The sequence below is a fragment of the Prosopis cineraria genome, unplaced genomic scaffold, assembly GCF_029017545.1.
Source record: "Prosopis cineraria cultivar Desert tree isolate PC_DT_omini unplaced genomic scaffold, ASM2901754v1 PC1, whole genome shotgun sequence".
In the NCBI taxonomy this organism is placed as follows: Eukaryota; Viridiplantae; Streptophyta; class Magnoliopsida; order Fabales; family Fabaceae; genus Prosopis; species Prosopis cineraria.
The window spans coordinates 3,937,760-3,965,514 of NW_026555332.1; the positions used below are offsets into that span (position 1 = coordinate 3,937,760).

At 28.8% G+C, this 27,755-nt stretch overlaps 2 protein-coding genes and 1 long non-coding RNA gene across 4 annotated transcripts; 1 reads left to right on the top strand and 2 right to left on the bottom strand.

The window, feature by feature from the left end:
- The first annotated feature begins 1,894 nt into the window (after positions 1–1,894).
- Positions 1,895–5,286, top strand: LOC129307029 (uncharacterized). Its single transcript, XR_008592299.1, has 3 exons — positions 1,895–2,003; positions 2,410–2,494; positions 5,043–5,286. It is a non-coding gene; the product is annotated as an uncharacterized LOC129307029 (long non-coding RNA).
- Positions 5,287–6,881: 1,595 nt separating this feature from the next.
- On the bottom strand, positions 6,882–10,077 carry LOC129305160 (uncharacterized). Of its 2 annotated transcripts, XM_054945126.1 has the most exons (6): positions 9,727–10,077; positions 9,280–9,307; positions 8,180–8,410; positions 7,941–8,004; positions 7,801–7,860; positions 6,882–7,165 (listed from the first exon to the last, which is right to left on the bottom strand). In XM_054945126.1, the coding sequence occupies exons 1-6, from the start codon at positions 9,864–9,866 to the stop codon at positions 7,110–7,112; spliced, it is 579 nt and encodes a 192-aa protein (XP_054801101.1). In that variant the 5' UTR covers positions 9,867–10,077; the 3' UTR covers positions 6,882–7,109. The 2 variants fall into 2 exon arrangements, with proteins under 2 accessions (XP_054801101.1, XP_054801108.1); XM_054945133.1 differs by lacking the exon at positions 9,727–10,077 and having other exon boundaries at positions 9,180–9,293.
- Positions 10,078–12,273: 2,196 nt separating this feature from the next.
- On the bottom strand, positions 12,274–27,341 carry LOC129287078 (MLO-like protein 12). Its single transcript, XM_054923237.1, has 15 exons — positions 26,973–27,341; positions 26,810–26,867; positions 21,967–22,184; positions 20,753–20,869; positions 20,493–20,553; positions 19,606–19,694; positions 18,476–18,550; positions 18,291–18,385; positions 18,137–18,186; positions 17,737–17,777; positions 16,537–16,710; positions 16,392–16,427; positions 13,602–13,669; positions 13,423–13,483; positions 12,274–12,881 (listed from the first exon to the last, which is right to left on the bottom strand). The coding sequence occupies exons 1-15, from the start codon at positions 27,102–27,104 to the stop codon at positions 12,519–12,521; spliced, it is 1,638 nt and encodes a 545-aa protein (XP_054779212.1). The 5' UTR covers positions 27,105–27,341; the 3' UTR covers positions 12,274–12,518.
- Positions 27,342–27,755: the final 414 nt, after the last annotated feature.

The following is a 27,755-nucleotide window of genomic DNA, read 5'->3' on the forward strand; positions in this document are numbered from 1 at the left end:
GATTTGAAGCTCACAACGCTTTTCTTATGGCCTCTTTCTTAGCTTTCTCTAATTCGATTACACAATGAAGTTAGTTCACAAAATGCAAAACCAAAACCTCTACAAAATCAATTTCAAAAACAAAGCAAGGAAACCATGCGTGAACATAGATGCCTGCAAGGAAAAAACAGCGAGCTCGCCTTCCGTAAATTACTGTAACATCCTAAGATCTAATCCCAAGGTTAAATTGATTAATTAAGTGATTAAATAAATTAATCAGAGTAATTGGGAGTTATTATCAAGATTTGATTCGCCATTTAGGCCTATTAGACCCTCTAATAGGTTTAGAATAGGGCTTGAAAGGTTATTAGGTCAAGTTGGGCCCAAATATTGAGGCTTAAGTGAAGATGCCTATTTTAGGTTGTTTAGTGCAGTGAAGAGTGCATTTCGCTGCAACGAACATCATAGAAATTTTAAAATCACATAATGCATTTAGTTCAATGCTGAAGGGATTTTTGAGGGTTTAGGTTGAGAGAAATCAAAGGGCTCTATTAGGGTTTCAATTATGTAAACCTTGGAAGCACTTTTGAAGTATTCAAGGGTTTGGGTAAGCTTCCTAATCCTATATCATCTCTTCTTCTTGGAACATTGGCAAGTTTTAGGTGCTTTGGTAGTAATATCCAAACCTAGGCTTGAGTTCCAGCAATTCCTAGAGCATAAATGGAATTTATTATTCTTATTTAATACTTTTACACCAAAGTTTTGGTTAATGGCAACATTAAATGCCAGTAAGGAGGGTTTTAGAGTTAACCTTAATCATAAATAATTAAGTTTAAGCTAATAAGAGTTAATGGTATTGATTATTAAGCCTAATAGGAGTTAAATAAGCTAATAGAAACTAGTTTTCAGGCTAAATATGCTTAATTATGCTTAGTGAGAGATTAGGGCTTAATCATGATTAAGAATTAATTAATGACAATTAGTCATTAATGCTGTCTTGTGAATTTGGTTGCAGACTAAATGTGCTAGTAGCTTATGTTTGGAGTAGCTCTCTTGTGAAATCTAAACTTAACTCTTAGGATAGCAGCCCAAGAGTGAAGGTAATTAGGGATTTAATTATTGTATATCATTATATCTACAACCGTGTTTGATTGTTATGAATTAATGACATGACATGAGTGACATACATGATTGTTAAATAATACTTATGCTCAGTAGAGATGGAACTCTTGATGTTTATGACATGTAAATTGTGGGCCTGGATTGGCTTTAGATATGTGTTTACATGATGAAATTGGATTGACTATATGTGTTGATAGTATGAATATGTTGTTGTTGAGTAACTGGTGATTATATGTGTTATGATCACATGAAAGTTTTGCTGGTAATGAGAATGTTAACCTCCTATGATATGGATGAGATAAATTACATATGTTGAGTTGAACTTGCATGAGCATAATTAGTGGGAGTTCACCTTAAAGTAATAGACAATTATATTGATAAAATTCATATGGTCTAGCTTCTATTGAGTTTGCACATAATGGTTAGAATATTTTAGTATTAATATGCTTAGTATTACTAATAACCTATGGGTGTGGCATGGATTGAACAAAATGCTTAATATCACTAATCTTGGCCTGGACAATATGGGTCAAGTGTAACATCTTGAAAAATTTAACTTAAGGTTAATTAGGTAATTAAAGATAAATTGGACAATTGAGAGTTAATTCGGATTAATAGATAATGTACGGATATCTAATAGGTCTATCAGGACCTAATTAGGACTTAAAATTGGACCCTAACTAATATTGGGTCACATTTAAGCCTAATTAGATGAACAATGTTCAGAATCTAAAACTTTGATCTTTAGCCGTAGCCAAAGCCTGATTTTTAAAGCTTCAAATTTGCTTTTCAGCTTAAAAAATTAGAGAGTTGAGTGAGAATTCGAAGGTGAACAAAGAAGGCTCTGCTAGGGTTTGTTGTGGGCATCCAATTAAGTCTATTTGGAGCTTCCCATTACATGGGTAAGTACTTATAACCTCTTCTCTTTCTCTCTTGTGCATTTTCTTCACTGTTTTTGGGTAATTTTTTGGGAATCCGAAAATGGGTTGTGACTTTGCCTAAGTTTTTGACTTCAATGGGATTAATGAGTGTTTATTTAAGTTTCTAACTTTATGTTATGATGCCATTGATATTTTAGGATTTAAAAGTAAGGTTTGGAGTAAACTCTAGAGTTAATTAGTTAAGCTAAGGAAGTTATGAGTTATTAAAGATGTTGATTAGACTAATGGGAGTCTAAGTGAACTAATGAAATCTAAAAATAGATTTGGTTATGGGTAGATGACCATAATGGGATTTTTGGTTTAGGCTTTGATTAGAGTCAATTAAAGATAATTAGTCATTAGTGATTATTGATATATTTGATTGTAGATTGATCATTATTGGTGCTAATGAGCTTATTGGAGGCTTCATTTGATATTCATGGGTACTCTTCGTTAGTAAACCAAGAGTTGAGGTAACCAAGAATTTAAGTATAGTGTATCATTATGTCTACATCTATACTTTAAGCATTATTATGGAGAGCTTGAAATGAGCAAAATGAGCTTATAAATAAATATATTGATTTTCAACTATTATTTAAATATGAAACATGACTCATTATGAAATGTTTGGCAATTATATTTATATAGATGTTAAGCCCATATTGCTTATAAGATGAATGTGTTAACATGATGAGTGGTCGTAATTGATGATGTTGGAAGAGATGTGGTAAGCATGCATATTTGTGATGAAATGCTTAATGATTATGTTTATATAGATGTTATTTGTTATTTGAAATATGAGTTGTTGGCCTGAATTGGCTATGAGTTAATTATATAACAAGCCATTGTAAACTATAACATGATGTAAACTGTAATAAAAATGCAAGTTCTAGTGATTATAAGGATGATAAATTACTATGATATGTATGAGCTTATATTCACATTTATGGATTGAACTTACATGATTATAATGGGTGAGAATTCACCCTAGCATTGTAAAAGGATTATAATAGAAAATCTACATGATGTAGCCTCCACTGAGTTTGCGTACAGTGGTTGGCATACTTCATTATTATATGTTCTTAGTATTGCCAATAACCTATGAGTGTAGCATGGGTCAGGTACGATACTCAGTATCACCAGTCTTGGATTGGACAATATAGGTTGGGTACTTATAATACCTCAAAATTCAAGTAGGAGAAATCCATGATCCAAGAGTGAGTGTAGAAGCCTTTGGCCAAATGACCCTTTACAATTAGAGAGGGGCTAGTCCAGTCACATAGGCTGGACCTATATGAGATAATAGCCCATGAATTCGGTCAGACGATATAAGAAATGGTATTAGGCGATTGTATTTGATCATGCGAAACACATTATAAAAATGTATTGTGAATAATGTTGGTTTGCCTTATGTAATATTAAACACTTAATTATTATGATTGCCATACTTTAATATACTTGATTAAATTACTTGGATACTGAGATGCTTATCTCATTCTTGTAGTTTAATATTTACAGGCGATGATCAAGTTAAGGGTAAAGGGGAGGCCTATGAAGCTAGAAACTGAGTAATTAATTATAATATCTTTAATTTTATCTTTTATGTGTAATTTGAATACAATATTTTTCAACTAAGGTCTTTCATATTAACTTATGTTTATTTAAAATCCACTTACATTTGTAATCTTTAACATTAAATTTAGTCATTTTTATATTGTCGTAGTCATAATAGGGTCCAAACCCCTAATATGACTATGGTAGTGTGTCAACATAATTTAAAAAAGTATATTTTGACTAGTTAAATGAGTTTTACATATTTTGAGTGATTATTTAGCTTGAATGCAAATAATTACATTTTCACTCATTATTATGTGCTTTATGATGGTTAGGTAGTCAATTTTTGTATCAGGAGTTTTTTTATGCTTGTGACTATTTAAAAAAGTGTATTAGGACTTATTGAATGTAGTTCAAGCCATCGTATTGACTAATGGCTTATGGTTTGAAATTTGGATACTTGATTAATGATTTTAGAAGCAAAAATGTGAAAGTGTGTCCTATATGTCCAAATTCTTTGTCTGATGTTAGATTGACATGAAACTATAACCATTAGCTAGATTATAAAATTGTTGACATATGAGTGCTTGAATCAACTCAATCGAAGATCCGAGTCAAAAGTTATACACATTAAAAGGTCACGATTGGGTTGCTGTCATGACATCTTTGGCCGCGGCTAATAGCTTTTTGGCTGCAGTCGAAGGACTTCCCAAGACCATTTGGCCACAGCCAAGAAAGAATTGAAAGTATTGGTTGCGGCTTAATGTTCTCTGACTGCAGCCAAGTATCTCTGTTAAATAAAAATGACCCTTTTTTTATCTCATTTTGACTTATTTTCAACTCTAATTATTTTTCATGCTTCCCAAATCCTTTTTACTCTAATTTATAATGGCTAAATGATCTTTTAAACTCAATTTTAAAATTTAATGATTTATGGGATCCTATCTCTTAAGTTTTTTCTTACTTAGCCTTTTTGAATTTTTATCTAGCTAAGGTTGATCCTTTTCTTTCCATAACATCTCTTATTATTAAATTAATTATAAATATCATGGTAACTTTACCTTAAGATTTAAGTATGTGCTAAGTATGTGTTTAAAAATTGGATGTTTTACATCGAGCACTTATGATACCTTAAAATTTAAATAAGGAAAACCCATAGTTTGAGAGTGAGTGTAAGAGCTTTTGGCCAAGCGACCCCTTACCATTGGAGAGAAGGGCTAATCCAATCACATGGATTAGTCCTATATGAGTTAATAGCCCATGCGTTCAGTTATGATATAAGAAGGAATACAAGATGGTTGCATTAATCATGAGGCATTGACATGTGAATACAAATGTTTATATAGATTGAGTTATGTATTATACACTATCCGATTGATCATAATTGCTATACTTTAATATACTTTGATTATATTTTTGATTACTAAGATTGCTTAATCTCACTCTCATTATTTAATGTTTTTCTAGCTGATGTTAAGGCCAAAGGAGAGGGGGAGACGCATCGACACTTAAGAACTAAAGATTCACTTGTAAAGTCTCTAATTTTGGTTTATGTGTAATTGGACTTTTGTTTTGCCAACGCTAAGATTTACGCATACTTTATATATGTGAATTCATTTGCATATGAGCTTGAATGTTGACTTGGGCATTTTTGGTAGTGGCCTTAAGTTTTGGCCCTGGTACAAATGTGTGATGACTTTGGTTCAATATTTGGGTGGTTTATTTATCAATTATAATATGAGTAATCATGCATGTTTTATTTAGCCTTATGATATGTGATTGGGAATGTTTGTGAAGGGAGAAACTTGCTTTTGTGCATGAAGCATAAATGCTATTTGGGCATTAAGTGTTCTATGATCCTCATTTGGTATTAAAATTGAGTTACAATTAGTGTCAGTAATTAGATACTTTAATTGACATTTACTATTATTATTAATAAACATTCAAGCCATGGTTAATCGTTAAAGTTAAGGATTATTAGTTAAGGAAGTCAAAGGTGTTGAACGACCGACGTCATTACAATTACAGCTTTTACAAACCATCATCTTTCTTGTGCTCTGTTCTTCTTATTCACCCTCTTCCCCACTAATAATACCTCTTCTTTTCTCTTCTTCGTGACATCACGACCCTGCATCATCTGCTACCATGAGAAGCTCCCCCCCCCCCAACCCCAATGTGTTATGCTGCGATACCACCATAGTTCTCTTGAGCTGGTTTGGGATACCAGTCTTGTAAAGAGAGACAAAACCAAAAATATATATATTACAGAAACGAGAAAAATAATTAAAAGCTTCAGAGTTAGAATTCAAGAGACTTTGGCCACATTCATGGTCAAGACAATGCGAATGCACGCAACACACACAGAATTGGACCCAAAGATCACAAAATCGAAATGAAAGCTAGAAGTCTCCCTCAACAAGAGGTATTCCGCGAAGATCCATGGCACTGACAAGATGATGAAACAGCTAGGAGCAAAGTAGTACAGGGAAGTGATGAGATTTAAGGGGATCAAACCGTAGAAAGAATTGTTCATGAGAATGAAAATCTCTAACCTTCCTCCATTATGCAAATCCTTCGAAACCATCCCGGTGAAATGATTACCAGTGACCTCAAGCATCTTGAATTTCCCGCTCGCGCCCAAAATTTTTGGCAAGATGAACAAGAAATCATTCTCCCATACTTGAAGAACTTCCAAATGTCGAAAGTCGTCGACAAATGATGGGATAAAGTCACGAAGCTCCGGCATGTTGAGTGTGATCTCACCAGGGAAGTCTCTGTCCAAGACAACGTGGGAGACATTGAGGATTGGCAGAGAAGTGAGTATGGCGAAGGGTCCAAGGGGCGGACAGAGAGAAGGCCACGTGCTAATATTTCGGTCAAATGGAAATATTTAACTGTTAACGTTTTTTTTGAGAATTAACAGTGAAGCAATATTGCATCTTTGTTTAAGTTCTAAGACAACGTGGGAGACATAGAGGATTGGCAGAGAATTGAGCATGGCGAAGGGTCCAAGGGGTGGACAGAAAGAAGGCCACGTGCTAATATTTCGGTCAAATGAAAATATTTAACTGTTAACGGTTTTTTGAGAATTAACAGCGAAGCAATATTGCATCTTTTTTTAAGTTCTAAGACAACATTACTTTAAAAAAAAAATTAAAATACCGAGTGCCTCTCACAAAAAAATTCCACAGCAATTGGGCCTTTTAACCGAAAAATATACTAAGCATCTATCTTCTTTTTTTTGCCCTTTTCCTTTGATAAAGACTAACCATCTCTCTTAAAGGAGAAAAAGATGGTGCACCAGAATTATACATCAGAATTACTTTCCCCTTTCGCCATAAACAATTTTACAATTTTTATACAGAAAGAAATATCAATTCATTTTTATCAGAGCGCTTCTGATCCTTGTAATCTCTGGTAAATATATCAGCACAACGTAAACTACGCCAAATGCCTGGGCTCAAGAATTTCACTTCAGAGCTTTGCAACTATCGTGTGTAAGCTAAATGACCTGTCTGACTCCAATTGCATCAATCAGCTTTCAAGTGTTTCTCCGGCAAAATATTGTTTATGCACCATTCTCCTGTAGTCTGCAAAGAGCATGAAACATTAAATTATATATCCCACATTCGAATTTCCATAATCAGAAAATTTACATGGCTCAACATAGGAAACATTATTTTCACTTGAAATTTGACAACATTTATAATAAGTAAATAAAGAGCCCAATGAAGCGTAAAAGTGTTTGCGTAACAAGTATTTGCATTGAACATGATGCAACACTTCCGAGAAGTACAAGAACACCCAAGCAATGTTTGGCATGTAAAAAAATATTTTCTAAAAAGGAAATGAGAAATGCACCTATCTCATTTTCTTCCTAAGTGCTTTTCTCATTTTCTTTATGAAAAACATTTTTCCACGTACCAAATATTGCTTTAAACAAATTTTGTCTGAAGGTGGTGGATGATGCTAAGTGTACTCCTACTTGATTATTTTTGTAAGCTTTGTTAGCTCTTGATCAGCTGTAATTCAAAAAAAAAAAAATTCCATGTACCAAACATTGCTTTAGACACTTCACAATATTAGTTTCCTCTCCGTGTTCAAAATATTAATACCAAAACAGGAAAGCTGTAAGAACCCATCTTCAAACACTGCGCATAATAACAAGTTAACAACATAGCCAGAGGCTGGCAAATTGACAAAAAAAAAAAAAAAATCAATCAACCTTCTTTATTGTTCCAAAGCGCTGCAGCATAACTGTTTAAAGGACTCTCTGGGTTAGGCTCTGCTATAAAAGCAAATTGGTCAGGCAAGCAATGGTTGAAACGCCAATGCAAATTCATGAATAGGAAAACGCAAACAGACCTCCCAATAAACTCTGAATCGACAGAAGAATAGTTCTGCAATCATAAGCTGAAGACCATTTGTCCTACAAAAAGACAAATAAGGTTTTAACTTTTAATTGGCGCTGGGAGAATGTACATAGTTGAATAATCATCAAAGACACAACAAAAGATATATCAACAAAAAAGGAAGGTCCAAAACCTTCAATAAACAGGCAGCGCCTTCAATTTTTTCAATTTCCTTCATAAGCTAGTCAATACCTGAAGAATGTCCAGGCAAATGTTGCCAAATTGGTCAACATTTGGATGAAAGCACATGGTCTCAAACTTAACTTGTGGTGGCTTAAAGGGATAGTCCAGGGGAAACCGTAAGGAGAGTTTATAAGATAAACCCTCATATATAGTTCCTTTTCCACCTTCAATCGTGCCAATCCATGTAAAAATGCTCTCGCCATCAGGAAAAGCTGATACTCCAAGATCTCCACCATTCATCTGCAGAGAAAAGTCACTATTTACAATAGCACCTTTTGACAAATCATATCCATGATAGTCAACTGTTAAGCCTTAGCTTCTTAATATTCAAGCACACGCAACAGAAGATTTTAGGTCAATTTGTGGTTAAATGTTGCAGACCTTATGACAAAATGCAAAAAATAAAAAAAAAAAAAAAAAATCCAAGCGACATACAATGTTATATTAAAATTGCAACTTAAAAATTCCGGGGGATTATCAGCAATGAACTCATAAGTCATAATTCAAAGCTTATAAGAGTCAAAACATTTCCAGGTAGACAGCATGCTTGCAAAGTGAAAATGCATATCGTTTCTTATCAGTAAAGCTGAGACCATGCAAGAAACTTCAAAACGAGGGCATCTTCTAAGACGTCATGATTGCAGTGTCACTTCCGTATTCAAGAAAACAAGCTAAAATTTGAAACAAAAAAAGGTACTAGGAAGCAGTACATAATAGCATGTAATAATTATTTGAAACACCATTCCAAGAACTTATCATCAATCAGCGCACAGTAAACTAACAAGCAGACGTGCATATATCAATAGCCATCAGAAAATTAGTCTGCTATAGTTAGCTCACAAGAAATAAATGAATTTCTTTGAAAGCGTTGTCCTTAAGAGGGCAAAATGTGAAAATCAGAGTAACTCGCATCCAGATATGCAATGAATTTCACTACCTACAAGTGTCCAATGATATGAAATTGAGGCAGAAATATCAGGGCAGAAGAAATCTCAATAAATAAAAATACCCGAACCCCTGCAACCCGGGGAAAAGCATATTTAGAGAAGACATCATGGCAGTAACAAGCGAGTTCGAGCCAAACTGCAAAGAGAGACAGATAAGCCTACCATAAGTGACATTAACTCCTTCTGCAGTCTGCAAGCATACGAAAGAGAATTAAACCATCACTCCAAGGAAAACGAGAAAAAAAACTCATTATAGAAACTATAAAATGGGAAGACGTTAATAATAGTAAAGGTTCCGGTATCATCTTCCAATGTGAAACGTGACGACAAAAGTAAACCATTATTTAAAATTCAAAATTCGTGCGACGTCAAGAAGGCAAAACAATCCCTCAATCAAGTCCCCATACAATTGTCACACTAAATTTACGCGAAACATGAAACAATAGAACAGCATACAAATTGAGAATTACAGCATGCGATTTTACTATCATCAGCCAAATATTTTTTTTTTTTAGAATCAGAAGCATAAATTTTAAAAGACTTGATCAAGTTCCGGCCATTCCAGAGGATCAAAGGGAAAATATGAAAGAAAAAAGAGATTGATTTAACCTCTGGGAAACAGAGGTTGTGTCTACAGGGTGAGGAGAAGCCGACGGTGGGTTAGATGGATGTGCAGAAGAGTGACGGTGACGATGCTGCTGCTGCGGGATCGACGAATAGTCGGGGATGGAGTTGGACGGGACCTCCATGGTAGCGATCGAATTCAAGATCAAGACGACCAAGGTCCAAGATGATGACGAAAGATCAATACAAGGCCAAGATTCAATTCAGTCTCCAGAAAGCGCGAACGAGAGAGAGCGAGAGACAGAGCTGCTACTAGAAAGATGGGAATTGGTTTTCGGCTTTTCGTTTCAGATTGCGGAGAGCAGACTGGTGGCCTGGTGGGGACTGATCGTAGCGTTCCATTCTTATGGACATTTTTCATTTTCATTCCTTAAATTATTATTAATTATTAATCTATCTAACTTTAAATTTAAAAAAGAATAATATTTCATTACCGTCTCCCAAATTACATATTTGTCCAGGGGTATTGTTAGGAATGTTTGGGAATTACGTTATTAGATAATATAATATCAATATCAATCACCATCATCGATTATCAATATATATCTATAAATCTTGTAAAATAATATATCTACAAATTTTATAAAATGAAGGAAATTGATAATGTTTTCCATGCTCTCAAGTCCTGTTACAGAATTTATGTTCTCCTAATATAAGAATATTTTTGCATCTCTCAGTCTCATATGCCCTGATCAAGTATTGATCAACTATTATTCTAAATGGGTTTGTTGCTGATAGTAGAGAGTAGTGCGATCACGGTGGAGGAGTTTTGTGCCTTTTTTCGACCAATGTCAATGAGAGGATGTTGGGTTTATTCACATGCTTCCTGAAGAATTCAAATCTCATAGCTTCAATTTGACTGGTTCAAAAAATTGACTCCAATCTCATTGGTTAATAAATTTTAAACTAATGTTAATATGAAAATTTTTCTTAATTCATTAATGAAATTTAATTTATTTTCTTATTTTTATATATTTTTAGTCTATTTTCATGGGAGCATTGATTCAAGAGTAATCTCATTTTTAAGTTTTCCTTATCAATAACATTAACTTCATTTAGTTATCCTTCTTCATTCGCTATACTTTCTCATGTCTTTTCAATTTTTCTAATCAATGAAATTTAATCTAATTTTCTATTTTTTATTATATTTTTAGTCTACTTTCACAAAAGCATTGATACAAGAGCAGTCTCATTTTTAAATTTTCTTGGTTGTTAGCATTAATTCCATCCAACTATCCTTTTGCAGGTGCAAACTTTTTCATGCATTTTCAATTTTCTTGATCAATGACATTTAATTTCTTTTCCTATTTTTCATGTATTTTCTTAATTTACTATATTTAATATCAACCAACTCTCATTAACTATCATCCATAAACATTATCTGTAAAAAAAACAAACAAGAAGTTTAAGTTTGATTTAGATCATCAATCCTTATCTCGTAATCTTGAACCTTTCAAATTGTGCATGTTTTACTATAGATTAAGCACTAGTAAGATAATGCAACAACTCTTCATCTTTTCACATTGAAGAAACAAGGTGGAAATGATTCGACGGACAATACATACTCAATTCTTTGACCATACATACATACATAAGAAAAAATATATATCTTCCTTCTTGGTGAGGAAGATAAGAATGTGCTTTCTTATACATTTTAGGCACAAATAATTTCTTATGCATTTTAGGCACAAATCCTTTTCTTCCTTTTGATGTTTTATATTTATATTTATAATATTTATAAAGATTATAAAGGTTTAATAATTTAAAATATTAGCAATAAATTTTAAATTTAGCCAAAGACTACATATGTATAAATGAAATATAAAAAAATGATTGAATAGAAGAACTCTAAAAAATTTAATCATATTAGATATGTCAATATTAATTGTATGGATGATATTTGTTTTAATTTTTTTAATTTTAACCCGTGCAACATACCAAAAACTGTCTAGTTGTTATGAATTAAGCCAATAAATGTGAGGATTAGCTTGTTAGAGTTGATATTTTATATTTTATTGATCCCTTTAATTCTGTTTATAAAGTAAAATTAATCAACTTTACAGTAGTTAAGAAAAGGTAACTACCATCCTCAAATTTATTTAAAATGTCTGTCTCTCAATTTTGCCTTTAACTAAAATTAATAATCACAATAAAATTTATCAAAAAAGTATAACTTGGTGTAATTAAAAAGAGGCTGTATTGGAGAAAAATTAACTATTACATATTTTATATTTAAAATCAAATAGGACTTTTAAACTTTTCTATATAATTAAGACCCCAGAGTAGATGAACAGAACTATTGGCCTTACTTACAGCCTTCTGTTTTATTTTTTTTTTAATAGCTATAATATGAAACAATCACAATATATAAGAAAGTTGTCCATTTGAAGAAAAAAAATTCTTGCGAAAAAAAAAAACAGGGAATACAAGAAGAAAGTGCGTTATTTATTTTAAATTCAAAAAGGATAAAATATAAACAATAAATAAAATAAAACATAAACAAACCTCCAACATTAAAATGAATACAACACATAGAACAACCATATTATTACTCACAAAATATATTACATTAATATTACACACATAATCAAATCTTAGACAGGAGAGGGTTTCTCAATTTCTTCACTCTCCTTTTCCCTTCACTTTCTAATCATGACCATTAATATCATTTTATTAAATGAATTTGTTTTAATCATAGATTTAATGAATGATCATGTTTGAAAAATAAAAAGAGAATGAGAGTGAAAAAAATGGAGAGACTCATGCTCATCATTGACTCATCTAAGATCAAGAGGCTTGTCATGGTGATGATGATGATGATGTTGAGGAGGCATCATTTGGATGCCATGGACTTGCGTTGTAGGGTACGATGGCCCAGCTTCAACGTCCCAACGGTCATATTGGAGGCCACGTGGCGTTGGAGAAGTTGGGGCACTGACACTGTCACTTCGGCCAGGGTTCTTGTGGAGAAGATGAACTGGGGACATCCCATGGACAGGGCTTGTAGCTGCGCTTGATAAGGGCGTGTTTGCCTTTGAATGCTTGCTGTCTTTAACGTTTTTCCTGGCTGTTTGGTGCCACTTCTTCAGTGCTGTTGCTACTGTCTTGTTGAATACTGTCGGTTTCATGCTCGATCCCATCTGTATTATTCCACCAACCAAACACATCACATATAATTCCCCAAACTGAACTTGTCTGGATGTAATCGAGTGTGTTATTGAAAAGGATTTTTTTTTTCTTTTTTTTTTTTCAAGGAAACACCCCTAATGCCCCAAATCTCAGCCTTCAAGGAAAGTAGATAAAAATTTCTCTTATCATTAGCTGAGACGCTGAGATTTGGACACTAAATGGCTGATAAGATCGTACTAATAAAAAAAATAATATATCATATATTGATAATACAATTAAGATTATAATATTGATTAATAATTAATATGTAAGAAAAAAGATTAATAGATTCCTTATAGAAATATCTTTTTATGAGGCCTAAAAGTCTAAAACCGTTGTTTTAATGGCCTATTAGTAGACATGACCATGCTAAAAGGTCAAGTTGATTGACAACTTAAATATGGCAATTAACAACTAATATGATTTGTTTCATTTTTATTTTAAATCAAGTTGGCATTTTAAACATGATTAATAATTGAAAACACATGTATACGGCTTAGTAGATCATATTACCTGTGTAACGAGAGCATAAAGAGGCAGAGTCACATAGCTGCATAGAACTTGTATGAGAATCCTGGAAACCAAAAAATTAGAACAAGAAGCTTATTAATTAATTAATTAATTATCACAAAGCTAGTTAGATTAATTAATTGTTCTTTATAGATTTTGCAGAGGAAATTAATGTACTTTACCCCGTTGTAATTTTAATCGCGATGTCTGGATCGGTTCTATGGAAGCACGACCTTAAGCCGAACACAAGCTGAAACATAATGAAAGGCAAACCCAAATTCATGAGAAGCCCCATAATTAATATTGCATCAGGGCCAAAAAATATAGTTAGTATTGTACTCTGTATTTAAAATGTTTGTTTTTAATTAAATCAAAATATATGAATCTTTTATATATTATGTACTCCATAATAAACTGTCATTTATTATTATTATTATTATTATTATTATTATTATTATTATATCAAAATCAATTTATATTGATTTAATTAGACAAAAGCATATTATACAAGATTAAGTGCCTAATCATTTTCTCATTGCGTTTATGTGATATTGTAAAGGTTTTGTTTTGATTATTATTTTATCATAGTCATAGTTACCTTCCTGCAATTAGAATTTCATAAACTCATGATTTGTGAGTTCTAAATATATATGCATGTACAGATCAAAATTAATTGGGAGAATTGCACTTAAACCCCAACAATACAATAAAATATTACAAAGTCTATTGACAATATTATCATTTTGCTGAATGAAAATAATTTTTTAAGTTTTAAAACATAAATTGACATGTATATATAGCTAAATGACAATAAATTAACCCTAAAATTAATTTAATGTTTGTTAATGAATGTTTTTTTATTCCCTTGTTTTTAAAATTTTGAAATCTTTTTTCTTACCTAAATAATTATACTTCTCTTTGTTAACCTACATTGTTATCATCAATATTTTGTTATTTATGTAAAAAAAGTTAACATTATTATCTTCTTTTTAAATAATAAGAATTAAATTGACAATTAAAATAAATTCAAGAAGATAAATTAATAAAAATTTGAAGAATAAAAGTTACTTTCTCTCTTCTATCAAACTAATTGCAATTTACAAGATACACGAATACACACGCGCGCCCAAACATGCTTTGTTACTAGTCGGCCCAACATCAAGACTTGTATTATAAAGTTGACGTTAATAGAGCTAGAGATCCCACGATGTTGATTTAGTTAAAATTTAGTATTTATAATTTTGGCTCAATTAACCCTTATAGTTTTATTAACTGTTGGAATAAAATTCACATCAAAGGGCCACACATGTAAATATTAAAAATGTGTAGCCATTATTATAATTTAACCTAATGAAGTATTATACTTGAAAAAGTTTTCAGGTTTAAAGGGTGTGACTGTTATGAAATTAAAGTGTAGAGACTGCAGTGATATTTATAATTTATTGAAGGACTAAATTACATATATCACAAACTTAAATCTATAAATAGAGGTCATAGTCCCAAAGTTGAGCATAAAAAAAAAAGGTTTTTTGGCCCTCCCTTCTAGAGAACTATAAGAAAGTTTTCAATATTTATGATATGAAAAATTACGGTATTTTTGATTCATAATATATGGAATCTAGTGACATTTGCTACTACGGATTTAACTATTCAGGTACACTTCTACATTCAGTTCTATTCATCTGAATTGATATGAGTTTATATTTAGGTTTATGAATGGTTGCAATCATTTCCGTGATTTGAATAATGAGTACGAATTTGATTGATCTCAAACAACCAATTCCAACATTAACCATTTAAATATTGGTTGTTAACATTTAAAAAAATAACTTTTATTCTTGTGTTTTATTATTTTCATTATTATTATTATTATTATTATTATTATTATTATTTTAAAATGTAGATACTAGCATTTGAAGTAGTTAAAACTATAATAATAGAGTTACATTAAATCAAAGTTAAAAAAAAATTATTGAGTTAGAACTATGGGGATCCAGTTGCACCAAATTAAAATTTGAGAACTAAATTTTAATTGAGTTAAAATTATAAAATTAGATTATTAATTTTTTAGTAAAGATAAATAGAAAGGGCCGTGTCTTCATTGTCATGCTGCTAGTTTCCGCCTAGTAATGAGCACTCAACTTGACAATTACTATTATAGTCATGGTCGTGTGTACATTTTGTTTTTTTGGGTAGTGATTTTTGGGCAACCCAACATCGTGCCTTGGCAAAGCCCAATGAAAAGTCGAAGTCATTATAATATTATCCCAAAAAAAATGTAGAGAAAATTAATCAATAAATTCTTATAGTTTTTTATTTTAAATCAAATTTTTATAACTTATTTATGTTTTAATCAAGTTTGATTTATTAGATATATTAATTTTTAAAGTATAAGACTAAAAAAAATATAACTTTTGATCTTTACACTTTACTTGCATTTTTTATTGATCCCTGTATTTTTTTTTGGTGTTCTAAATTTTTACGCTTTTATTTTTTATTATTTTATGTCCCTCTATGAAAAAAATATAAGACCTTAGAGGAATTCAAAACATAAAAAATAAAATTGTAGGAATCTAAAAGATCAAAGAAAAGTACATAGATTAAAAGCAAAACGGGAGCAAAATGCAAAGACTTAAAACTATGTTTTTCCTTAAAATTATTAATAAATGAGTAATTTTCAAAAAACAAAAACACTTTTAAATTTTATAAAATTTTATTTAATATTTTGAGAAAAAGAAAAAAAGATTTAAAACAATATTTGCATATTTATTAATATTTTATGAAACTTCTATATGTACAAAAATTATTTAAAATACATAACTTAATTATATAAATTTAGATATATAAAAATTATGTAATTAATTTAAGGTTATTTAAATTTTTAATAAAAATTAAATTTGTCTAATAATATATAATAATAATTTTTTTTTTACCAGCTATATAATAATGCTTGATCAAGATGAGATACTTACAGCTGACCAAACGAAAAATGCGAGCTGAAATGCATTCTACACCAGAAAAACAAAATACAACAACACAGAGAATTTAGATAAAGTAAGAGTCTTAAATTTTAAGAAATTAGTTTTTAAACGAATATATTATATATAGTGATCGGACCTGAAAGAGGACAAAATGAATCAAGTTGAGAAGAAAGCGAGGTCGGTTGAACCAGAAGAGATTATCACCAGGCTCCACCACTGGTGCTCCTTTCAATACTGCCCCTCTTTCTTGGATCCTCAGTCCCATCTTTGATATTATCATTTGTAGCTTTGCTCCCACCAATAATATTATCTACATTTTTTAAAAAAATATATCTAAATATATAAATATCCACATCATAATTACAACAATACATCCTATACTTTGATTAAGTTTAGTTTTTAAACCCCATATTTTTATTTCATTGGTCTCAATCCTTTTAATGTGATTGATAACAATACATGTTATATTTTGATTACCTTTAGTTTTTAGTTCCCATATTTTTATTTTATTGTTCCTAATTCTTTTAGCGTGATCTGTCAACAGCATTAGTTTTTATAATCTTAAAAATGCACATAAAGATTATGACATGACACTGACAAGGTTGATTTCTTACTTGTACTTAATTATGTTAATCCTTTTCCTAACATAAAAAAATATTCTGGTATGAAAATAAATTGATCAGGTAAAGGCAAAAAATTCTTTAATACTCCCTCCGGTCTACAATATAAGGCATTAGTAACTATTCACAATTTTAAAAAATGTTAGTTAAAACTTTAATTTCTTAAAAAAATTTACATTTTTTAATTTTATCTTCATTAAATACCTTATAGAAGTTTTCTGATAATGATAATTAAAATTTCAATACATTATTTAAAAAAGTAATAAATGAAGTAAAGATATAGTTAAAAAATAAGTATATAAAAGTTACTCAATATCTTATATTTTAAATTAAATAAGGCTTCTAGATAATATTCTATATTGTAGTTTGGAGGGAGTATATATATTAGTTTAAACAGAATATGGGAAACAAAAGCAAATGTCCTTGTCTTTGTCTGTAAGTCTTAATATCATTGGAAGACAAAGGGGTTAACAAAGTTAAGTACACTTCAGCAAAATTAAGTCCATCAATGGCTCAATGCCAAGTCATGATTCTTATGTCCATTTTTAAAATTAGAGAGACTAACATCATAGGTAGATCGTATTGAAAGATTGAGGATAGTGAAATAACATTATAGAGGCTAAAAACAAAATGCAATCAAAATATAGAGTCTATTATTGTATTTTTCCTAATTTGATTATTCCAAATACAAGAGAAATTAATTAGCACGTGCTTACAATTAATGGGATGAATGGAAGCCAAAACTGAGAGTTCCATCCTGTCCAACAAGTTAAATCAAAGCCATTGTGAGATTATACACCGTGCGTATCATCCATAATAAAGGCTTGTTTGGTTGGAAGGAAATGAGAGGGAGGTAGAGGTTCTGATGAATTCAATTTAAAATTAAAAATAGAACGAAGTTTGTTAAAATAGTTTAATTAATTTTTCTCACTCTTTTAATTTAATTAAGTATATCTGCTATTTATTGAAATCTTATAATCTTATTTATTCATTTTTTTAAAATGGAATTCATTAAAATCTCTCATGCCATCACCTTCCCTCCATACCACTCCAACCAACAAGGGGGGTAAGAATCGTTAAATTAGTATTGAAATTAAGTCCATAAAAAATGGTTACCATGAGTATTGGTCAAGAATAATAAGACGGCAAGGAACCATATGATTGGGCTACGAACATGATCAAAAGCTTAAGTAAGGATTTGTGACTAAATTAATGAAAAGATTACTATGCAAATTAAAGAAGCACTGGGATGATGTTTGTTTCGTGTTACCTTATTCCCACGACAACCTTGAAATCCTCATCAAGTGATCTTTGGATGTATTTTTGGAAATCAAAGCTTGCTTCGCTTCCCGGAGGTAAATGAGCCTAAAGCATAATTACACAGTTTGATTAGTCTTAATCAAGGTTTTAAGTTCACAGATTAACTTGCTTGATTAGCACATGCTGAAGGGTCACCATGATAAATCCACGCCTCAGTGTCAAATAGTCTGCCCTGGAAACTGATCCAAAGAATTGCCTGAACAAGCTTGCCTGATGCAATAACCACAACCCAGTGACTTGGTTAATTAAGTTCCAAATCAATTAAATCAATGGTTTAGACTAATTCATACTCCCTCTATTTAATATAATAAAGCTTTTTTTAATATTTATATTAAAAATATGAGGCATTTTGAGTCTTTCAATATATAATTGATATTTTTTTTTCAAAATATTGCTAATTATGGGCTGTAATGAGATTTTTAAATTGAGATACCCTATTAAATAAAGATAAATATGAAAGGAATATATCATTTTAAAGATAATTAATTAGTTCATTAGAGGATATAAGTTAATTAAAAGTGCCTTATAATATTGAATAGGAAGAGAAAATTAGTATTTGAATTTCATAAATTAATTAATCAGTTATGACAATATAATGGGAGTTAAAGTTCAGTTTAAAAAAAAGTAGATATTTAGGCCTCAAAAGTAATTAGTTCTTGGCTGTTAGTTGAGAGATATTACCATATATTAATAGTGGCACAAAAAGAAGAAAAAAGAAAAAAAAACAATTAGCTTCCCAACATAATTTTTTTTAAAAAAACTGGATTGTAAAGATTGTTCCCAAATTACAAAGTCTTTGAATTTATTATCATCTAAGCCAATATTTTTAGTTTATTTTTAAAAAAATTGTCTTAATAACCTAACCATCATCAATGTGAAAATATAACTTTAAATTTCTATACCTCACTTACATTTTATTATTAATTTCTATATTTTTTTCATATTTTTTATTTTTTACTTTTATTTTTTATTATTTTAAGTCCTTCAATAAACAAAATATAAAAATTTTAGAGGATTTAAAAAATAAAAATAAAAGTACAGAAATTAAAAATATTAAAAAAATATAAAAATTAATAATAAAATACGAGTAAAATATAAAAATTTAAAATTATATTTTTTATTATTAATTTATTATTATGGGACTTGATCACAATTCAAAAAAAAAACTCTAATTTTGACTTCCTTAGTTTTAAATATTGCTCGAATGGTTGTAAAAAGATGAAATTGAAAAAGAAGGACTTGATGACTTTCTAATTTTGACTTACAATCCATAGGGAAATTGATGATTGACTCCATATGTTCAAATGCTTTCGTCCGAATGTCGTGTCCCTTGTAAACCGGAACCTCTCTGGATCTGCAATTTAATATTCCATTTAAGTCTAACTCACTCTCACATCTACTATCATCCAATTAAAAAAAAAAAAAACCATTTATGGTCCGCAGTCCCCGGTCAAACATGCCGGCCGGTCTCTCTTTTATTTTACTTTATTTAAAAAAAAATAAACTTTCACTTTCATCTTTAAATATTATTAAATGCATGACTTATTATTTAAACGTACGTCACATTACATACTTCTTCTATTTTAAATTATAAAATATTTTTAAATAAAATTTTATATATTAATAAAATTTATTAAACATATTTTATAACCTTACGTTTTTAAGATAAAAATATAAATTTTTAAAAATATATTTCATTTAGTACTTGATTGGTGAAAAAATATTGAAGGAAGAGAATATATGAAAAGGATAATATTAAAAAATTATAATTAATAAAAAAATTTTATCAATGTGTCTTATATTTTAAACGTTAAATTTTTAAAAAAATATCTTATAATTTGAGATGGAAGATATATCAATTATTTTATTAACTTCATCATCTTAAAAAAAAAAAAGTGTAATATACAAACTACTGAAAACCGAGTTAATTTGGCTAACAGAATTGTAAACCATTGAACCATTATTTTGAGTGTTCAATGAAATGTTTCGACCAATTTGATATTTAGTGTCTTGATAATGTATAATAACTTTTCCTTCAAACAAATATGTGTGTGTGCAATTCTCAATTGAGGGGAAAAATCATAATATTTACATATATGCTCTGAATCATATGTATGTATGTATGTATAGCCTTGGGAAATTGGAGTCTTACCATTGTAGAATTGATATTCTAATGTCTTTGTCTCACTTTCCCACTTCTTCCATTTTCTCATCTGCAACCATATGATATGAGTCAGCAAAGATTTGGAGATAGAATATTCCCCCTCCAGAGAGAGAGAGAGAGAGAGAGAGAGATTTGGGGATAGAAATGGAAAGAAATTATTGTTCGAAGTGAGAGAAAGCAAATGAATAATGAATTCTAAAATAGGAAGAAAAGAGGGAATTAAAAAAGAAGAAGAAGAAGAAGACGACCTTGGTCCTTCCCAAAACTAACGTCATAGTGCACTGCAGAATATGAAACACTGCCAGCACAAACATAAATACATGCAGCTGATGAATCCCATAAGCAGACACAAACGCCACTTTACCCTGCACGTGTATAATTGTATATAAATTAGATAATTAACTGAATTACTACTTAATATATGTACCTTTAAAACTTGAAAATAAAACAAAAATCCCCCATCTTTCTGTACTATTTAATTATAGTAGTCTATCTGTCCCAATTTATAAGGTTTTTTGTGACAAGATTACACATATTAATGAAATTCATTTTGTAAATTATAGTTTTTTTTTTATAAACTTTCAATCACCCATCATTAGTATGAGAAAGTGGGGGGAAGAAAGTCATTCAAGGAATAAAATAGTGAGGGCTAATATTTTAACAATCATAATTAATGAAATCTTATTTTTTTTCAAAACATATTATATTTTGAGACACTAAAATAAATCTACAAAAATAATTTATAAGATGGGACAAAGGGAATAATATGAAAAGTATTTAAAATATCAACCCCCCCTCAAAATAAAATAGCTAGGGATGATGTACCTTTATCCTTTCAAAAAATTATACTCTTCTTGTTAAAAAATATAAAATATTTTTAACCAAATCTCATCTCTTAATAAAGCAATTACTTACTTTTTAATTAACCCTATTTTTTTATATTTATCCCTATTAAACACCCTACAATAAATATAAAGTCATTATTAATAGGGGCACTTTTGAAAAAAAGATAATGATTACATCTCAAAAGATTTAAAAATACCTTACATTTTTAAACATTCAATTACTTAAAAAATGTCTTATATTTTTGAATAGAGGGGGTGCATCTTTTTAATTATAATCTCATTAAATATTTTATATATAAGTTTATTAATAATGATTATTGAAATTTAAATTAATCATTTTTAAGAGAAATAATATATGAAGTAGAGATATAATTAAAAATTATAAAAACTATTTAATACCTTATATTTTAAACTTAGCATAATTTCTAGAAATATCATATATCATAGATAGGAGCTATACAAATGAAAAAGGAAAATCTTTTAAAAGATTATGCGTTTAATAAGGATGAATTTTAAATAAAAATTTTATTTTAAACAATATTAATAATTTAATTTTCTTTGTTGATTTGGATAAGCTAACTAGAAAATAGAGACGCGTAGAATGAGATGAGACTTGCCTCTCCACATATGTCGTATCCCTTAGCGGCTAGGAAACGGCGTGAAGAATATTCGAGCAGCTTCCTAGAATTGGGGCCGGCTTCTTTTGCCTTGCCCTTGTACTGTGAAGACGCGCAGGGTCGCCACGTGGATGCCACTTCCCTTGATATGCACGTCGTCGATATTGGATTTTGCAGCATCGTCAACAAAAACGATAGGAATCCCATCAACATCAGCTCTACAGTATATATATCACATTTTACGCCACAATTAATTAATCTCATCCAAATTAAACTAATCGTAAAATATTAATCCGGCCTTGATGCTTCCTCCGGCCTAAATTATAAAATAATTTAAAATAATATTATGCATATTAATAAAATTTAATAATTATATTTTAAAATAAAATTATAAATTTTTAAAAATATCCTTGTACACTTAATTATTACTCCTCCAATCCTAGTTATAAAGAAAAAAAATATATTAATTTTAATTCTATTTATAAGGCATCTTAATGATATATTCATCTTTACCATTTTACCTCCATTAAACGTTGAAAAGCTTGTTAAATGCTAGAATATTTTATTTTAAAATAGATATATTTAATGGGGGTAAAGAGTCAACTTGTTGAATTTTAGACGAAATTAATGAGATTTAAAATTTTTCTTGGTTCAAATGAAAATGCTGAAAGTAACTTGTCAATAAAATCATAATGAGTACATTAAAATATCATTTTAATTATTTCTTCACTTGAATGATAATATTAAAAGTATATCAGTAATAAAATTTTATTCTTCTGAAATTAACATATATGTTGGGATAATGAAATATTTTCAAAATTATCTTACATTTTGATACACAAGGTGTATAAGATAAAGTAAACAACATGCTTATTAAAGAATGTTAGATTTAATCTTAAGATTGTAAACACTTTTCAATTTTACTTTTTATTATAATTAATAACTATAATAAATTGTTGTTTATGAATCCAAGGAGTAACTGATAAACAGTGGGTAAAATTAAAAAAATCATCAATTACTTTAATTCAAGGAGTATTAAGCAACAAGCACTCCCTACATTTTTTTATTATTAAAGAAATTGTCACTTTTAATTTTTATAAGCAAAATTGCTCATTTCAATAAATATTTATTATATATTTATTAAATTATTTTTCATAATTTACATTAATAAAAAATAATTAATGCATAACTATATTGATTAATGTATGATATTTTATTTATTTTTAGACATAATTATTATAATTAACTGATTTTTAAAATTATATGATATAATTTTTTTATATATATTAAAACGGATGGAGTGCAATTTATCATTAAGAGTCACATTAATGGATTTCCAACAAGAAACTGACCGATTCAGTTCAGTCAACACGCGGATAAGACTAATTCATAAATCACAGTCTTGCGCGGTTGAAATAAAAATGTGTATGAATAGTCAATTGCTCTCCCGCTTCATAGTACACTACAACAATTTTTATTTTAGGCTAACAATTTTATTTACAACAATTTTAAAAGTATTACCTAATATGAACATTAACAACATTTTACATATATTGTTATTATTCTCATACTTTAAGTAACATAGTTTTGACAATATTTAAAAACTGTTTCTTAAAATAGAATACATAACAGTTTTCAAGTGTTACAATAATTTTTTTGAATAGCCAATACAAAAATTGTTGCCAATAAAGGATCTTTTATGGCAACATTTTAAAAATATTTCCTATTCAAATAGGCAACAAAAATGTAAATGTTGCCTATAGTTTCTCTTTATGGCAACATTTTAAAACTGTTGCTTGTTATTTTTTTAAACATAAACAATTATTTTTAATTTATTTTCATAATTTTTTTGAATAATTTATTTATTTATTCTCTTAATTTTTCAATTCATTATTTGGATAAATTTAAAAATTAATTTAACAAGTATATATATATATTATATTTTACATTATAATATCAAAAAGTCAAGTTAGAAGAGTGGTTTAAGACATCTATTCCTTTCAATAGGTTCTGGGTTTGAATCTTGAGAGAAGAAGAAAATATTAAATTTTGACTATTTAACTATTTCACAATAATTCTTAAATGTTGCCTATTTTATGTGACAAGCAATATTTGAAAAGTGTTGCAATAGGTCTCCCAAAAATTATTGCTTATTCTCATAGTTTTAGGCAACAGTTTTACAAATACTGTGGCCAAAAGTAAGAAAACTGTTGCCTAAAGTAATAGGCAACACTCAAGTTGGAAACACTTGAAAACTGTTGCCTATAACTTTAGGCAATATTTTTCAAACCTATAACAACACTTTTGAATTGTTCTTAGATAACAAAAATGTTGTAGTAGTACGTGCCCTTTTCTCTAACAAGATTTGTTTCCCATGCGTTGCATGGGAGATTTTAATATTTTAAAAATTAAAATAAAAAAAATTATTTTTATACTCAAAATAATATATTTTATTAGTTTACATAAATTAAAACTTAAATTATAATTTATTTTGCATTAAAAATTGTTTTGTCTAGATATATTAAAGATAAAAAATAATTATTCATTTTATTTTAAAGAGTGTTATTTTTGGGATACATTTGTTTTTTTTACTAATATGTGGGAAAATTTTGAATCAAATTGAAAAAAATATACTTTTTATTAAGTCCCTACCATAATTAGTTAAAGAATTTTTTTTTCAAGAAATATTCGTTGATTTATTATTGGTTGTCTCGTGTAAAAATTTAAGCAACCATTTTTAATTTGCAATACGCTATCCTTATCATAAGAGTAACTTTTTAATATACATTAAAACATTATGTACATTAAAAAATATAAATAGTATTTTTTTAAAATTTCTCACCTAATACAAATTAAAATATAATTAACTTATTTTCTTTCATAATTTGTTGGCCTATGCATCATCCAAAGAAAAATAAACTATATACTATAATAAATTCTACACTACAATTATGTCATAATAATATTTATAAATTACAATTATAGTCAAAAGTATAAATAAATAAAAAATTTGTATATGTTAAATAATGATTTTAAATTAAATAAATAACATGTCCAATGTTACAGTACTCTCTTGGTCTCTCCTGTCCCATAAATAAACTACTTTTAATTAATTACTCCGTCCTTATATAAATATATATATATTTATATCAAATTTTTTATAAATTTATTTTGTCTTTAAATATAAAGGGTGCAATGATAATTTTAAGTAATTAAATAATTTTCCTCTCATTATCTTGGGAAGGGGGAAGGGATATTAATTTTGAGTTTTACCCACCTTCATGATATTAGTTGTGATATTAATAAGGGTAAAAATGAAAAAATTTTATGATTTTATATGTCTTTAAGTAAATACAAAACTTTTATTAATACGCATGATTTAATTAAAAGCATTTCATATACAAAGATGGAAGGAGTATCTCATTATAATGAAGGTGACATAGTTAAATAATTAGTTGTGTCTGGAAAAGAAAAATTCAAGATACGTTTATTAAATGTATTATATTTAAAAGATAATTTTCCTTTTATATATAACTTTTCCTTCTATTTCTAAAAAAATATTAAACGGTAAAATTAAAAAATAATAATTAATGATCCATTTTTCATGCAAAAAACCTTATCAAATAGACCATTAATTACATATAAAATGTGATTCATGTATAGGCTTGATGATAGTATTATTTATTAATTATATGCATTGCATGACAAGAAAAAACATTAAGAAAGATTTAAGAGGTGAACATGAAAAGTAAGTTTTGTTTTAAAAGTTATTATTTTATGCTCCTAAAGAAGTACCTTCAATTACCAACTAAATTAGTTTGAGTGGAAGACTTGAAATATTGAAATGCATGCAAGAAGATGACATTTTATTTTAACGTCTAACATTTCAAATAATATCTAATATTTTTTAAGGAGAGGTTAATTTTTTCTCCTTTTCAAATTTTACTCTAATGTATAATTAAATATCATGAATTATGAATAATTAAATATAGTTTTTTACTTTTAGCAAGGGCAGTTTCAAAAACTATTACAACTTCTTCCATCTTTCTTGATCTGTGTGCAAGTAGGTAATCTTCCTCAAAAGTCAAAAGAGAACTAACTTCACGGTTTTAAAGAATGATAATTAATATTTTTAAACTTGTAAAAGACATTTAAATTTTTAATTTTGGTTTCCACTAAAATTAATAATTACGATAAAATGTGTCTGAAAATTTAAAATTTTCTATGAATTTAATGCAACTAATGAAGAATAGTATTAAAAAAATAATTAACTATTATTTTTTATTTTAAATTATAAAATATTTTTAAATAAAATTAAATATATTAATAAAACTCATTAAATACATTTTATGATTTTATTTTTTTAAAATTTTATTTTTAGTGTTTATTCTTACAATTTTATAAATTGAAAATGGTCTTTAAAATTTTATTCTTACATACCAAATAAAATTAAATATATCAATAAAATTTATTAAATATATTTTGCAATTTTATTTTTTAAAAAAATATAAAATTTTAAAAATATTTTTTATTTAATACTCTATTATTAAAAAGAATGAATATAACGTGAATGATAATATTAAAAAAATAATTACTAAAACTTTATCTTTATCAAATTAAAATGTCTTATATTTTAAAATATTGAATTCTTAAAATATATTTTATAATTTTAGATAAAGTATCTATAAAGCTTTAAAATTTATCCCACACTTAAGAGTTAAGACGGGAGAAGGTAGAAAAATTATGATCACAATCTACCACTTACAAAATCTAAAATCTAAACGCAAATTAAATAGGAGGTAATAAAGAGGGGAATTAAAGCAAGGTTTGGGGTTGATAGTACCTCCTTTGACCTTTTGAAGGGCTTCATAGAGAGCAATCTTATTCTTCTTCTTGAACCACTGAAATTCCAAAGTTGCAGAATCATCAACTATATTTATAACTGTGGAATATAATCCGAGAGAGATCATATACTATAAGCTAATGAATATGAATTAAGAACTTACTTTTCCAATAGCGTGAATGATATGTTCGATGAAGATTGAAATCGCCAGCAACACAAAGCACACCACCGCCACAGCCCACGTCGCTGTTTCCTGCAACGTTCTTTCAGGTTCTTCTTTATCTCCGGCGGCCATTTCTGAGATACTACGATCTCTGATCTTTGCTCTCACAGATTCTTCTTACTTATCAGAAACTACGAATATGCAGAGAGATAAAGGCATAACCAATTAAAGATGATGATGCTAAGTAATGAAGAACGAGGGCGGTGAACCCAAAGTTGTTCTATAATAGAATCATCGTTGTTAACAAATATATAGTAAACTATTTTAGGCCGGCATGTAGTGTAGAAACAACAAGCAAGAGAGGCTTGGTCATTACTGTCTGTATCTCTCCCGACACCTAAAAATAAATATCCAACGAGAGAGAACAATAAGCATGACCCCAACAAAGAGTTTGACAAATTCCACACAATAATAAATGGTCCGTCGTCGATCGTCGTTTGATTAAGAGCACTAACTAATGCAGACTGATGAGTGTCGCGTGATCTCTTTCCTGACGAGGTCACGTACTGATCAGGTCAAGTATTGATAAGGTCTTACTTGTTACTCCATCCGTTTCTATATATATATATATATATATATAAAACTGTATTATATAATTTAAGAATGTTAATTAATCATAATAATTTTTTTAAAAATAAAAAAAATTAAATTAAAATGGCCTATGTTAATCAACATAAATATATATTATTTATTTTTTATTAATGTAAATTATGAAGGACAATT